The sequence below is a fragment of the Elephas maximus genome, chromosome 1, assembly GCF_024166365.1.
Source record: "Elephas maximus indicus isolate mEleMax1 chromosome 1, mEleMax1 primary haplotype, whole genome shotgun sequence".
NCBI lineage: Eukaryota > Metazoa > Chordata > Mammalia > Proboscidea > Elephantidae > Elephas > Elephas maximus.
This window is the reverse complement of record NC_064819.1, coordinates 223,311,814-223,328,200: the sequence shown is the minus strand read 5'-3', so window position 1 is coordinate 223,328,200 and position 16,387 is coordinate 223,311,814. Positions and strand designations below refer to the sequence as shown.

The following is a 16,387-nucleotide window of genomic DNA, read 5'->3' as shown; positions in this document are numbered from 1 at the left end:
TTGTAATGACAATTAATGTCACACTATATTATAAAAGTATGTGTATCTGTCTGCAAAACATGTATGTCCACCTGCTGTTCCCAAGCAGTGCACAAACAACTTTTTTCCTCAGAGGCCCAGCTACTGAGATGCCCCTCTTGCAGAGCTGCTCAAGACTATCTGGATTTTGCCAAATTGAAAAGCACAATTACTCTGCCTCAGCTTCCCTGGCATTTGTCAACTCCTTCTGAGATCCTGTCTCTTCTCTATGTTTCCATCAAACATATTAGCGGATCCACGAGCTACTGGTGTTTTGTACAAATGGCTGATCCTATGTCTTCCTTCCTCAGTTCCTGCTGCTCTTAGAATGAAAAATGGAATAAGTCGTTTTTAATACACTATTACCTTGAATACTTCTCTTGAAGAAGGCCTTACAGCCCTCACAGGACCAAACTCCATAATGGTAGCCTGAGGCATAGTCATTGCACACCGCACAGTAGCGAGTCTCCTTGGCAGATTCCATGGACATGTTTCCCTTGTCACCAGTACTAGCCAATCTCTCTCTGTCACCCTGGCGCCGGTTATCTGAATTGGGCCTGGAAAAAAAAAAAATGGGAGAAAAAACAAAACAAAACAAACAAACAAAAAAAAAAAAACAGTGAATCCATTAACATTCAAAAAGCAAAACATGCACTCTCTTCCAAAGAATAAGAGGCTTGGGAGATGAGGCAGGTCCACTTTATTCTGACATTTTGAAATAATGAGTCATAATGTAAGCTAATCTTTCATTACCTCTTGCCGTCTGTTGCAGCAAAAGGTGTTTGCCTATTATACTAACCTTGAGGGGAAATTGTTTATTGCAAACTTGCTTTAAAAACTGACTTCCTACACCAGAATATATTAGCTAGAATTTATTCAGTTACAAAATGAAATTAGCTAGTTTCTAACAGACTTTACTCATTTTCTCGGGGATTCACAATTAATTGAAAACCATTAGAGACCAATGCTTATTCCAATTCTAGACCACATTATGGGTCTTCAGGAGGCAGAGACAAAGCATAAAACAGCTGGAGCCCTTGAAACTCAGATGAACTGATGGACAATGTAGATAGGGCAAGTGTAGAAAAACAACAATTCAAATTTTTATGCCATTGCTACCAGGTAACCCTGAATATCGATTTTTATCACTTTACCCTATAATCGGAGGATACAGTTTTTCAATATCCAACACTCCTTTTTAAGAATACACAGAAATGAAAAGAGTAGAAGAGCACAAATGGCTATACCAACCTTTAAAGAGTTAATGGAGGAAGCATACCCCAAAAAGGCAACTGAGAATGAACAATCAGAAAGTTCTGGAAGAACCAAAAGAATGAGGAAGTTAAAAGCTTAAGGTAGTAGAAAGCCTTAAGAAAAAAAGAGCGACTGATAGTGCCAAATGGGGCAAAGAGGTACAATAAAACAAGGACTGAGAAGGTGAAGTTGGATTTTGCAAAGAGGACACGTAGCAAGAAATTCCAGTAGAGAGGTATAGGCACAAGCCAAAATCCAGAAGCGTGAATGGAAATGAAAATGAGTAAAGGCTATTCCTTTGAGAAGCTGGATGAGAATCGAAAAAAAAAAAGATACGGCAGTAGCTCAAGAAGAATATGAAGACAAAGGGAGATTCTTTAGAATGGACGAGAGCCCGAGAAGGCCTCACACAGACCAGAAGGAATACGCCTAGAGAGACAAAATGGTTGATGATACAGACGGAAAAAGGGGAAAACTAATAGAGCAAGGTCAGGAAGAAGACTAGAGCAGCTGGGATTAAAGACACAGCAGGAACACCACTGATGAGAAGACCCTGAAGAATAGTGGAGGAAAGGAGCTAAGGCAAGAAGTAGAGATAAGTCTGCTTCTTGTTTCACCAGGTACAGGATCAGAAAGGCTATTAATACAGGTTTTGCCAGTCACACACAACCAAATGTGCAACCACAGAAAGGAGGTATAAGAGAATTTGGGATGCAGCCTCAAAGCCCCACACGGTGTAACCGGCACACAACGACATACTTACGAAATGAATAGAGAGAGTGTTCCAGGATATAAAGGAAGAGAGGTAGAAAGATACTGGTTGAATAGATGGACTGAAGGATCTTGAGATTTTATATAAATATATAAACCTAAAATGAGATACAAGAGCCCCAGTGGTGCGGTGTTTAAGCCCTCAGCTGCTAACTGTAAAGACAAACTCATTGCCATCAAGTCAATTGCAACTCACAGCGACCCTATAGGACAGAGCAGAACTGCCCCATCTTTCTCCCACAGAGCAGCTGGAGGGTTCATACCATTGACCTTTCGGTTACCAGCTGAACACTTAACTACTGCACCACCAGGCCTCCTCCCAGTAAAGTTTACAGCCTTGGAAACCCTATAGCACAGTTCTATATGTCCTATAGAGTCGCTATGAATTGGAACGAATTCAACCGCAATGTGTTAACGGGTTAAGATAAGATACACTGAATTGAAGACAGAGCTCCCAGGATCTCTCGATGTAGCAAGCTCATGCTTCTGATTTCAATTTCCCAACCAAATATCAGGCCACGCTGACTCTCACTGGTCCTCCCCTTCACAAGCACTGCCTTTCCTTTTAGCTCAAATTTTATAATCCTTCCCTTCTCACTCAGAAAATACAGTCCACAGTTTGTTGTGGTGGTTCACAAACTACATTTGTCATAAAATTCACAAAATACCAGCTCCTTGGGTGGAGTAGGTCTGACTTTGCCAAATTTTTCCATTCGAAATGACTTAGCTCTTAGGTTGACAGCCTCAAATAGGACTTCTTTATTTTTTAATGATCCTTAGAGAGCACTGGCTAGTCGTTTTCAGTTCTAGTTCATATTCTGCTACCCATCTCTTTCCATTTCATCACCATGCTGTTGAACTCCCCCCAATCAACCTCAAATCTTTTTTACTGTTTGTTTACTAAAGTCTTATGCATGAATCCAATCAGTAGGAAGCAGCTGTGAATATTTAATTATGTAAGCTTAGTGCCTTGGGTACGGGCAGTGTTCAGCAAGCATGAAATTGGCAGATTCAGCATCTATAAACAATTTGCCCTAGAGTTGATTCCAACTCATGGTGACCTCATGTATGTCAGAGTAGAACTGTGCTCCACAGTTTCCATCGGCTGATTTTTCAGAAGTAGCTTGCCAAACCTTTCTTCCAACATGTCTCTGAGTGGACTCAAATCACCAACTTTTTGGGTAACAACCAAACATGTTAACTATTTGCACCACCCAGGGTCTCCTCAGTGTCTTATTTACCAAAACCAAACCCAACCCATTGCCATCGAGTCAATTCCAGCTCATCACAACCTTATAGAACAGAGTAGAACTGTCTGTCCCACGGGGTTTCCAAGTCTGCAATGTTTACGGAAGAAGACTGTCACATCTTTCGCCCATAGAATGGCTGGTGGGTTCGAACTGCTGATCTTCCACTTAGCAGCCAAGCATTTAACCACTGTGCTACCAGGGCTCCTTCAGTGTCTTATAACCCTTAATAATTATTGCAGCCCCAGTACCTAGCTCAGTTGCCAGCATATACTACATGTTTGTTACGTGAATGAATAGTATATGCGTGGGCAAAAGTTCCAAGGTATCAAATACCCTACCACCCATTTCTCCATAAAAAAATACTACACTTTTAAGGTCTCCTTTCCATGAATTCCTCTTACCAGCCACTCCCAAGCCCACAAACTCAAAGTCACTTATCCCTGCTCTGAGCTCTAGAGTGGATTTTTCTGTACTTCTCTGTCTGGCGCTCACTACATTACTCCTTTATCTGTACACGCTTATCTCCATTGCTATGTGTCGTGTCTTATTAGTCTCTGGAATCCCAAGTGCTTATAGCATAGTACCTCACCCAGAATAGGGACTCAATATTGATACCAAATAAATTAATCATGACTGAACCAATAAAGTGATTATTGGCACAAGAATATAAATATGGTATGTGAATGTTGCTCATAAAAGTAATGATAAGAGATGTAATAGCAAATGCCCATGTTCTCCAGATCTAGCAGAGATGGATGCTGTCACACCAATGCCTGTCATCTACACTTTATATTTGAGATGGTCCAGGAATACTGAAAGTCTGTTACAGACACAGGGCATGAAACCAGAAGGCCTCCAAAAATAAGCAGGGAAATTACACAGGCCATATATTTACCCTCCATAAAGCAACGTCTTTAAACAGACTCTGAAATCCATGAAATGTAACGCTGTTGACTATCATTTTCACCCAGCCCTGCTCTGTGGAGACTCTCAAACTGGGATATCATGAAACAGGGTATAATCAACACCCAGTCAAAATATAGCTGAGATCATCTCAGGGGTAGCAAAGCCCTAAGGCACCTTGGAATAGTAATCATGTTGTACAGAGTGTCCATCAGGCAAAGCTAATTTGGCATAACTGCCTGTAAACTGACAGTTGTGGCCTCAGGACGAAGAATTACTTGGCATAATTATGCGCAGTAAAAAGGAACAGAGTGGGAGGAGTCCATGGCTGGACTCGGAACTGACCCACAGGGGTGTGTCAGACACCACCCTGGACATATCTGAGTACCTGTGGTTAGATCAGTCCCAGAGGATGGGTCTAGTTACCTAGCCTTGCCTGCCTGTCCCTGTCAAAGACATGGAACTTTTAGCTTCACACCTCTTTGGTAGGAAATACTTACACTGTGTTTAGATCAATCTTTTTTCCTTTCCCTCCACCTCAGAGTCCCTTTGGTTTCTCCTCAAAATTAACTACTCTTACTTTGATGTTCAAAATTTCTTCAGGTTCTGCTTTCCACATGGGAAATGTCTGACACCCCAACTGAGCCCTTATCCCATTATCCTAAGTGAAGGTTTAACTAATTCTTTACCAAGTTGCTAAAACACCTCTCTCCTTGTAAAATTTCTATCTGAATTGTCACCAAAGTTTTCCAGTTTCTCAATTGGACTCTTTCTCAGAAGACTAAGATAAGAAGCTAACTAGTCTATCAAGCTGTGTGTTAAGAGGTTAGATGTTCTCCAGATCCTTTTGAAGATTCTCTGGAAAGAAGCAAGACAGAAACTCAAGTGAGGGATGAAGGAATGTTTTGCAACCATGAAGCACACACATGGTGAAAGGATGGGACAATGGCAGGGAAAAGAAAGGCAAAAGATGAGGGATCAGATAAAAAAAGGTTATAACACCACTGCACCTATGGAAGCTAGAAACCCAACTGCCTTGGTTTAGTTCCATTTTTATTACATAAACTGACTACTAATCATTTCCAAACAGATGCCCCACTGATATTTCATATTCAACATTAACTAAGAGAGATATCTGAAGGCATTCATATTGGGTCCAGAGAGTCAACTCTCTGGGATCAAGCAAAAACAGATCATCATAAAAATATCTGCCAAGAAGATTTTCATTAATCAAAAGGAAAAGTCTGAAGCTCAACATAATCAAATACAGTTGTTTTTTCCAACCATAATAAATGGTACCAGTTAGCCAAACGCATTATTCTCCTGATTTACCAAACAATTTTTTTTTTTTTTTTAATTTTTAAAGCTTTGGTATAATTCAGAGGTGGGGCCAAGATGGCAGAGTAGTCAGATGCTTCTGGTGAACAAACTTACAACAAGGACCTGAAAAAACAAGTGAAACGATTACATTTATGACAACCTAGAAGCCCTGAGCATCAAAGGCAAAGTTAGAAAATGGACTGAGAAGCGGGGGAGGGAGAAATGGTTCGGAAGCAGAGAGGAGTTACAGACTTGAATCATCGGGATACCTCAGGCACCATTCTGGTGAGCAGCTACAGCTGGCTGGTGGTAGTTTTCGGCCACAGTTTCCTCAGGGACAGACAGCCAGCCCCACAGCCTACTCACACCTCAGGAACCAGAAAAGAATGGCACTCTTGGCATGAGCTAAGTATTTGCGTATATTTTACCATGTCCCCAGCTCCCAAGCCAGCTTCAGTGGCTGTCAATTTCCCTGGGCCTGAGATAGGTCCTGTTGCACATCCTGAGCCATTCTCCTGGCCTTCGAGAAGGAATAAATTCACAACTGGAGGGAAAGATAATCTGCCAGCTCCACTAACCTGAACAGATGTGGCTTTTGTCCAGGAATATCCACCCTGCATGGACCTGTGTGGGCCTATTTCAGGAGAATAGGCCCTTGTTGGCAGACTGCAATTATTTCAACCGTGCAGTGAAGAGATGGGTGTTTGATGTTTGACACCGCTTTGCCAATTAAACACGGTCCTCACAAACCCAAATCAGGTGCCTAAGGACTGGTGGCTCCACTCAAGCCACCCAGGCACCTGCAACATGGGTCCAAGGTAACTGGTAACCCCCAGTCCTTACAACCAAAAGCATTGGGTGCCCAAGGTCCACCTGCAGAACCCACCCACCTGTGCACTCTAGGAAACAGGGACGCGCCTTTCTCACAGATACTCGGGGGAAGGTTTTCAGCCCTCTGCCTTGTTCAGTGTGGCTCCCTGCTGGAACCAGATACCAGTACCTACACCAATCACCCCTGCCTCTGTAAGACTGCAGGACAGAGCCTATACCACACACTTGATGAACAATGACCAAGACACCTGAGCTGAATCCATGCAAAAAAGTGAATGGACTCCTAGGCTCATATACCTGGTAACAGCTCTAGCCATCCTGTGACAGGACATTAGAGCTTGGAAGGCAAAAATAATCAAGCTAACTTGCTCATGCAACCTATTTGGACATATCAAAATGAAACAAGGCAAGAAGCTAACATATACCAAGCAAATGAAATAAACTAATAACTTACACATGGCACGTAGACAACAGTCAATATCAAATCACATAAAGAAATCAGGCCATGACTGCTTCAACAACCTCTCAAAACAAAGAATCAAGGGAACTTCTGGATGAAGGTGCCTTCCTAGAATTACTGGAGGTAGAATACAAAAGATTAATATATAGAACATCTCAAGACATCAGGCACGAGATCAGGAAGGAGATCACGCCATACACAGAACAAGCCAAGGAACATACAGACAAAGCAGTTGAAGAAATTAAAAAGGTTATTCAAGAACATAATGAAAAATTTAGTAAACTGCAAGAATCCATAGAGAGACAGCAATCAGAAATTCAGAAGATTCAAAATAAAATTTCAAAAGTGGAAGGCAGAATTGGTGAGACTGAAGATGAAGCACTTGACACCAATGTATTTGAAGAAAAATCAGATAAAAGAATTTTTAAAAAATGAAGAAACCCTAAGAATCATGAGGGGCTCTATCTAGGGAAAAACCTGAAGAGTGACTGCAGTACTAGAACAAGGAGGGATAACAGAAAATACAGAGAGAATTGTTGAAGGCTTCTTGGCAGAAAACTTCCCAGGCATCATGAAAGATGAGTAGGTATCTATCCAAGATGCTCACTGAACTCCATATGTGGTAGATCTCAATAGAAAGTCACCAAGACATTATAACCGAACTTGCCAAAAGCCAAAGATAAAGAGAGAATTTCAACAGCAGCTGGGGATAAACAAAAAGTCACCTACAAAGGAAAGTCAATAAGAAAAAGCTCGGACTATTCAGCAGAAACCACGCAGGCAAGAAGGCAGTGGGATGACTTATATAATAAAGCATTGAAGGAAAAAAATTGCCAGCCAAGAATCAGATATCTAGCAAAACTGTCTCTCAAATTTGAAAGCGAAATTAGGACATTTCCAGATAAACAGAAGTTTAGGGAACTCAGAAAAGCTAAACGAAACCTACAAGAAATACTAAACGGAGTTCTCTGCTTAGAAAATCAGTAATATCAGATATCAACCAAAGACTGGAATACTGGGCAGAGTACTAAGATGTCAACCCAGATAGGGGAATCACAAAAATAAATCAAGATTAAAAAAAACACTCAAAACAGGGAAACAGCAAGAGTGGCCAAATTAATTCCTGAAAAAATAGACTTTAAAGTTAAATCCACCACAGAAGATAAGGAAGGACACTACATAATGATTAAAGGGACAGTATACCAGGAGGATATAACCATATTAAATATTTATGCACCCAGTAACAGGGCTGCAAGATACATAAAACAAACTCTAGCAGCATTGAAAAGTGAGATAGACAGCTCCACAATTATAGGTGGAGACTTCAACACACAACTTTCGGTGAAGTACAGAACAGAGATGCTCAATAAAGACACGGAAGATCTAAAAGCCACAAGCAACCAACTTGACATCATAGACATATACAGAACACTCCACCCAACAGCAGACAAGTATGCTTCCTTTTCCAACGCACACGGAACATTCTCTAGAATATACCACATATTAGGTCATAAAACAAGCCTTACAGAATCCAAAAGAGCAAAATATTACAAAGCATGCTCTGTGACCATAAGGCCATAAAAGTATAAATCAATAATAGAAGAAGCAGAGAAAAGAAATCAAACACTTGGAAACTGAACATACCCTGCTCAAAAATGACTGGGTTATATAAAACATAAAAAATGGAATAAACAAATTCATAGAACCCAATGACAATGAAAACACTTCCTATCAGAACCTTTGGGACATAGCAAAAGCAGCGTCTAGAGGTCAATTTGTATCAATAAATGTACGCATACAAAAAGAATAAAGGGCCAAAATCAAAGAATCATCCCTACAACTTGAACAAAGAGGCAGCAACAAAAGAACCCTCAGGCACCAAAAGAAACCAAACAATAAAAATTAGAGGAGAATTAAATAAAATAGAGAACAGAAAAACAATTGAAAGAGTTAACAAGACCAAAAGCTGGTTCTTGGAAAAAATTAACAAAATTGATAAACCACTAGCCAAACAGACAAAAGAAAAAAAGAAGAGGAAGCAAATAACTCAAATAAGAAATGAGATGGGCGATATCACAACAGACCCATCTGAAATTAAAAGAATCATATCAGATTACAATGAAAAAGCATATTCTAACAAATTTGAAAACCTAGAAGAAATGGATGAATTTCTAGAAATGCAGAATCCATCTAAACTAACACAAACAGAGGTAGAACAACTATATAAACCCATAACAAAAGAGGTTGAAAAGGTAATTTAAAAATTCCCAACAAAAAAAAGCCCTGGCTCAGATGGCTTCACTGCAGAGTTCTACCAAACTTTCAAAGAAGAGTTAACACCAATACTACTAAAGGTATTTCAGAGCAAAGGACAGAATACTACCAAAGTCATTCTATGAAGCCAGCACAACCCTGATACCAAAACCAAATAAACACAGCACAAAACGAGAAAATTACAGACCTATATCTCTCATGAACGTAGATGCAAAAATCCTCAACAAAATTCTAGCCAAAAGAATTAAAAAACATATCAAAAAAATAATTCATGATGACCAAGTGGGGTTCATACTAGGTATGCAGGGATGGTTCAACATTAGAAAAACAATTCATTTAATCCACCATACAAATAAAACTAAAGACAAGAACCATATGATCTTATCAACTGAGGCAGACAAGGCATTTGACAAAGTTCAACACTCATTCATGATAAAAACTCTCAGCAAAATAGGAGTAGGAGGAAAATTCCTCAACATAATAAAGGGCATTTATACAAAGCCAACAGCCAACATCATCCTAATGGAAAGAGCCTAAAAGCATTTCCCTTGAGATTGGGAACCAGACAAGGATGCCCTTTATCATCACTCTTATTCAAGACTGTGCTGGAGGTCCTAGCCAGGGCAATTAGGCTAGATAAAGAAATAAAGGGCTTCCAGATTAGTAAGCAAAAAGTAACAGTATCTCTATTTGCAGATGACATAATCTTATACAAAGAAAACCCTAAAGAATCCTCAAGAAAACTACTGAAACTAATAGAAGAATTCAGCAGTTTCAAGATACAAGATAAACATACAAGAATCAGTTGAATTCCTCTACAACAACAAAAAGAACATTGAAGAGGAAATCACCAAATCAATACCATTTACAGTACCCCCAAGAAGATACAATACTTAGGAATAAATCTTAACAGAGACATAAAAGGCCTATATAAAGAAAAGTACAAGACACTACTGCAAGAAACCAAAAGAGACCTATGTAAGTGGAAAAATATACCTTGCTCATGGATAGGAAGACTTAACACGGTAAAAATGTCTATTCTACCAAAAGCCACCTACAGATACAACGCAAGTCCGATCCAAATTCCAATGACATTTTTTAATGAGATGAAGAAACAAGTAACCAACTTCATATGGAGGGGAAAGAGGCCCTGGATAAGTAAAGTATTTCTGAAAAAGAAGAACAAAGTGAGAGGCCTCACTCTGCCTAATTTTAGAACCTATTATACCGCCACAGTTGTCAAAACAGCCTGGTACTGCGACAACAACAGATACATAGACCAATGGAACAGAATTGAGAATTCAGAAATAAATCCATCCACATATGAGCAGCTGACACTTGACAAAGGCCCAAAGTCAGTCAAATGGGGAAAAGACAGTCTGTTTAACAAACGGTGCTGGCATAACTTGATTTCCACCTGCAAAAAATGAAACAGGACCCATACCTCACACCATGAACAAAAACGAACTCAAAATGGATCAAAGACCAAATGGATCGAAAACTATAGAGATCAAGGAAGAAAAAATAGGGACAACGTTAGGAGCCCTAATACATGGCATAAACAGTGTACAAAACATTACCAACAATGCAGAAGAGAAACTAGATAAATGGGAAAAAGCTCCTAAAAATCAAACACCTGTGCTCATCCAAAGACATTAACAAAAGAGTAAAAATATTACCTACGGACTAGGAAAACGTTTTTAACTATGACATTTCTGATCAGAGTATGATCTCTAAAATCTACATGATACTGCAAAAACTCAACTACAAAAAGACAAATAACCCAATTAAAAAATGGGCAAAGGATATGAACAGGCACTTCACTCAAGAAGACGTTCAGGTACATGAGGAAATGCTCATGATCATTAACCATTAGAGAAATGCAAATCAAAACTACAATGACATTCCATCTCACTCCAACAAGGCTGGCACTAATCCAATAAATACAAAATAATAAATGTTGGAGAGGCTGTGGAGAGACGGAAACACTTATACACTGCTGATGGGAATGTAAAATGCTACAACCACTTTGGAAATCGATTTGGTGCTTCCTTAAAAAGCTAGAAATAGAACTACCATACGATCCAGCAATCCCACTCCTTGGAAAATATCCCAGAGAAATAAGAGCCTTTACATGAACAGATATATGCACACCCATGTTCACTGCATCACTGTTTACAATAGCAAAAAGATGGAAGCTATCAAGGTGCCCATCAATGGATGAATGGATAAATAAATTATGGTTTATTCACGCAATGGAATACCACGCATTGATAAAGAACAATGATGAATCCGTGAAACATTTCATAACATGGAGGAATCTGGAAGGCATTATGCTGAGTGAAATTAGTCAGATGCAGAAGGACAAATATTGTATGAGACCACTATTATAAGAACTCGAAAAATAGTTTAAACAGAGAAGAAAATATTCTTTGATGGCTACAAGAGTGGGGAGGGAGGGGGGAGGGAGGGAGGGAAAAGGGTTTTCACTAATTAGATAGTAGATAAGAACTATTTTAGGTGACGGGAAAGACAACACAATACAGGAGAGGTCAGCACAACTGGACTAAACTAAAAGAAGTTTCCTGAATAAACTGAACGCTTTGAAGGCCAGAGTAGCACGAACAGGGGCTTGGGGGCCATGGTTTCAGGAGAAATCTAAGTCAACTGGCATAATAAAATCTATTAAGAAAACATTCTGCATCCCACTTTGGAGAGTGGTGTCTGGGGTCTTAAACACTGGCAAGTGGTCATCTAAGATGCATCAATTGGTCTCAACCCATCTGGAGCAAAGGAGAATGGAGAACACCAAGGTCACAAGGTGATTATGAGCCCAAGAGACAGAAAGGGCCATGTAAACCATAGACTACATCAGCCTGAGACCAGAAGAACTAGATGGTACCTGGCTACAACCAATGACTGCCCTGACAGGGAACACAACAGAGAACCCCTGAGGGAGCAGGAGAGAAGTGGGACACGGACCCCAAATTCTTGTAAAAAGAACAGGCTTAATGGTCTTACTGAGACTAAAAGGACCTCAGAGATCATGGTCCCCTGCCTTCTGTTAGCCCAAGGCAGGAACCATTCCCAAAGCCAATTCTTCAGACAGGGATTGGACTGGACTACAGGATAGAAAATGATGCTGGTGAAGAGTGAGCTTCTTGGATCAAGTAGACACATGAGACTATGTGGGCAGCTCCTGTCTGGAGAAGAGACAAGAGGATAAACCGAATGGACACGAAAATAGAGAGTGGAGGGAAGGAATGTGCTGTCACATTAGAGAGAGAGTAACTAGGGGTATAAAGCAAGGTGTATATAAGTTTTTGTATGGGAGACTGCCTTGGTTTGTAAACTTTCACTTAAAGCACAATAAAAATGAAAAAAAAAAATTTCTTTTAAAGCCTTGATTTCTAGAAGACATATTTTTGCAAAGCTAAATTAAAGGAACCAACAGATTTCTAGTTTCTAGATATATGGTTTAATTAAGTTTCACTGGGATAACTTCATAAGGTTTCCCTTACAAAATCAAGTCCCAATAGCTACGTGCATTCAAAGTCTCCTAATTTTTTTTTTTTTAATGGCACTTGCCAAAATTTCCAGTACTATATCTAGGTAATTATTGACTATATCTCCCTAGTAAACAGCCCTGGTGGCACAGTGGTTAAGTGCTACAGCTGCTAACCAAAAATCAGCATTCAAGTCCACCAGCCACTCCTTGGAAACCCTATGGGGCAGTTGTACTTTGTTCTATAGGGTCGCTATAAGTCAGAATCAACTCAATGGCACACAACAACAAGTAAACAGTAAACTCAATGAAGGCAGAGACCATGCTTCATTTGCACCCAATTTTAACCGACCCATAGTACGTTCTTAATAAATATTTGCTAGATGTACCTCCTACATCTAATCCATCACAAAATTTAGTTAAGTATTTCTGTAAGATACTATGCCTGCATATTCAGTCACCAAGGTGATAGACTAAGACGTGCTATTCTCCTGTCTCCAAAGGAAACATAAAAAACAATAATAATAATAAACGGAAACTGTTAGAAAACTTTGTCCTAACTCTGGAAAACAGTTAAAAGTTTATAACAATCAAGCAAATGTTTAATCAACAAGTGAAAAAAAACTTCATAATGTTAGGAAATCTTTGCGGCTCTTTCACTTACCCCTGCTCCACCCCCTCCCCAACTGCTTGGCTGGCTTAATGACCTTAGCTCATATTCCCAGAATGGGACCCTGTTCCCTCATTCTGGAAGAAACAGATCAGACCTTATTTCTCTGTTCTAACCTGCTGGGTGGCTACATAAACGACTGAAGCAAGGTGCACAACTCTGTTTTGCCATCGCAGAACTCAAGCAGGGCAGAAAACTCAAAGGCATCGCCTAAAATTCTGTAAGGCAAACGATCCAACTGCAGCTGCCAGGGGTGGAAGAGTTTGGTTGAAACATACAAAAGATGGCCTTAGAATTGGGAGACAAAGCCCAGGAAGAATTTCTTTGGGAAATTAGGGCATTCCAAAGAACACAGGTGGAAATTTAGAAAGTTACGCAAATGCCCAGAAAAAAACACATGCTCTTAAAAGACTTAAGAAAATGATAAGCTTTCATTCAAGCTAATCTCTAGGTTCAGTGCAAGCCTGGCTAAGTGGTGAAAGAAAGCCATAGCACAGACCTAATCTACAAATACTGGGAAAGGTGTTTTATTTTCTGTTGTTTTTTTTTGCTTGTTCGGCTGGTTTTATTTCCTTTTGTTTTTGTTTATTTGTTTGTTTTGTGGTTTCTTTTCTTTTTTAATCCCTGACATTCAAGAAAACTTCTGTCAAAACAGTAGCTGAACCCAAACTAAAAAACCATAGACTTCAGTAACCACACACATCAAGGAATACAGTCTTTGAAAAAAATAATCTGTACATGTCATTAAACCAAGACTAATACAGCCTTGGACAATTAAAACAATAATTCTGAGGAAGAGGAAATATCTGATTTCCAGAGCTACCACATTATAATATTCATATGTCTCATTTTCAACCAAACACACACACACACACACACACACACACACACACGGCATATAGAGAAACAAGAAAGGGTAGTCCACTCAAAGGAACAAAATAAAGTGTCAGAAACCATCCCTGAGGAATCCCAGACATTGAAATTACTAGGCAAAAACTTTAAAACAACTGTTTTAAATATCTCAATGAGCTAAGGAGAAACATGGACAAAGAACTAAAGGAAATCAGGAAAAGGGTGCATGAGCAAAATAAGAATATTAACAGAGATATAAATTACAAAAATGAACCAAACAGAAATTCTCAAGCTCAAAAATGCAGTAACTAAAGTGAGCAAAGTAATCTGAGCAAAGAGAAGAAAGAATCAATGAATACAAGGATAGGCCAATTAAGATTATCAGGTCTGAGGAAAAGAAAAGAATGAAGAAATGTGAACAGCGCCTAAGGTACTTATAGGACACCACCAAGTGGACCAACATATGTATTATGGGAGTCCCGGAAATAGAAATTAAAAGAAGGCAAAAAGAATATATTTTTTAAACAGTTGTAAACTTTCCAATGTTGATGAGACACGCATCTGCACTTCCAGGGGCAGATTATCCAGTAAGTAAGGTAGGCACAATGCTTACCTTGTTTTCCAAATTATCTGCAGTGAACAATTTCACATATTTTCAGAACATCAAAGATTCTATCTCTAGGGATGGCTTGCATCTGTCTCTTTCCCAACCCCACAGCACCTGCTTATAGAATCAAAGCCTCTTTTCAAATTTACAATCCCTGACAGGGGCAGATGACACCAGTAAACAAAGTAAGCACAGGTCTACTTGTGCTTACAGACTAGTACATAAGCACAAGTATGCCCAAGCTTCCCTTGCTTATTGAATAAGCCACCCCGTACATATCTAAGAAGCTCAAAGAACTCCAAGTAGGATAAATTCCAAGAGATCCACACCAAGACACTTTATAATCAAACTGTTGAAAGCAAAAGGAAAAGAGAATCCTGAAAGCAGCAAGAGAGAAGTGGCTTATCACATATAAGAGATGCTTGTAAGATTAAGAGCTGGTTTCTCATCAGAAACCATGGAAGCCAGAAGTCAATGTGATAACATAAAGTGCTGAAAGAAAAAAAAAAAAAAACTATCAACCAAAAATTCTATACCCAGCAAAACTGTCCTTCAGAAATGAAGGCGAAATTAAGCCATTCCCAGATAAACAGAGTTTAAGGGAGTTGATTACCACTAGACTTGCTTTCCACCATGCCTCTGTCAGTTTGTTGTACTGTGGTGGCTTGTCTGTTGCTGTGATGCTGAAAGCTATGTTACTGGTATTTCAAACACCAGCAGGGTCACTCACGGTGGACAGGTTTCAGGGGAGCTTCCAGAATAAGACAGACTAGGAAGAAGGACCTGGCGATCTGCTTCTGAGAAAATTTGCCAGTGAAAACTTAATGAATAGCAGCAGAACACAGTCTGATATAGTGCCAAAAGATGACTCCCTCAGGTTGGAAGGCACTTAAAATATGACTGGGAAAGAGCTGCCTCCCCAAAGTAGAGTTGACCTCAACTGGGTGAATGGAGAAAAGCTTTTGGGACCTTCATTTTCTGATGTGGCATGACTAAAAATGAGAAGAATCAGCTGCAAATATCCACTAGTAATATAACATGGAATGCACTTGCCTTACAAGAACTGTGAATGGGAGTCCTTCAAGTTGAAATACAAGAACACAAGACAGTAACTTGAAGACATAAGAAGATATAAAGCTCTCCAGTATAGGTAATTACATTCGTTAGGTGCTGTCAAGTCAGTTCTGACTCACAGCAACCCTATGCACAATAGAACGAAACAGTGCCCGGTCCTGTGCCATCCTCAAAATCATTGCCATGTTTCAGCTCGCTGTGGCAGCCACTGTGTTAATTCATCTTGTTGATGGTCTTCCTCTCTTTCATCACCCCTCTGCTTTACTAAGCATAATGTCCTTCTCCAGGGACTGGTCCCTCCTGATAAAATGTCCAAAGTACGTGAGACAGTCTCACCATCCTAGCTTCTAAGGAGCATTAAGTTAATTACATGGGAAAATAAAAAATCCAGTAGTACTATATTTTTCACGTTAACTCTACTTTTTATGTCTTACATGATTTGAAAGACAAACACATACACAATAATTATAAATCTATGTCATTCGGCACACAATGTACAATGATGTATGTTGTAACAACAGAAATCTATACGATTGTGTAGATGGAGCTCTATAAGAACAGAGTTTTCTTATTGAAGTTAACAAAAACCAAACTAAAC

At 39.5% G+C, this 16,387-nt stretch overlaps 1 protein-coding gene across 7 annotated transcripts in view; it reads right to left on the bottom strand.

The window, feature by feature from the left end:
* ESR1 (estrogen receptor 1) overlaps positions 1–16,387 on the bottom strand; it is a 529,996-nt gene that overhangs the window by 316,079 nt on the left and 197,530 nt on the right. For all 7 annotated transcript variants that reach the window (XM_049903778.1, XM_049903786.1, XM_049903821.1 and 4 more), the window contains one exon: positions 385–575. In XM_049903778.1, coding sequence (XP_049759735.1) covers positions 385–575 — 191 coding nt within the window. The remainder of the gene's footprint in view (positions 1–384; positions 576–16,387) is intronic.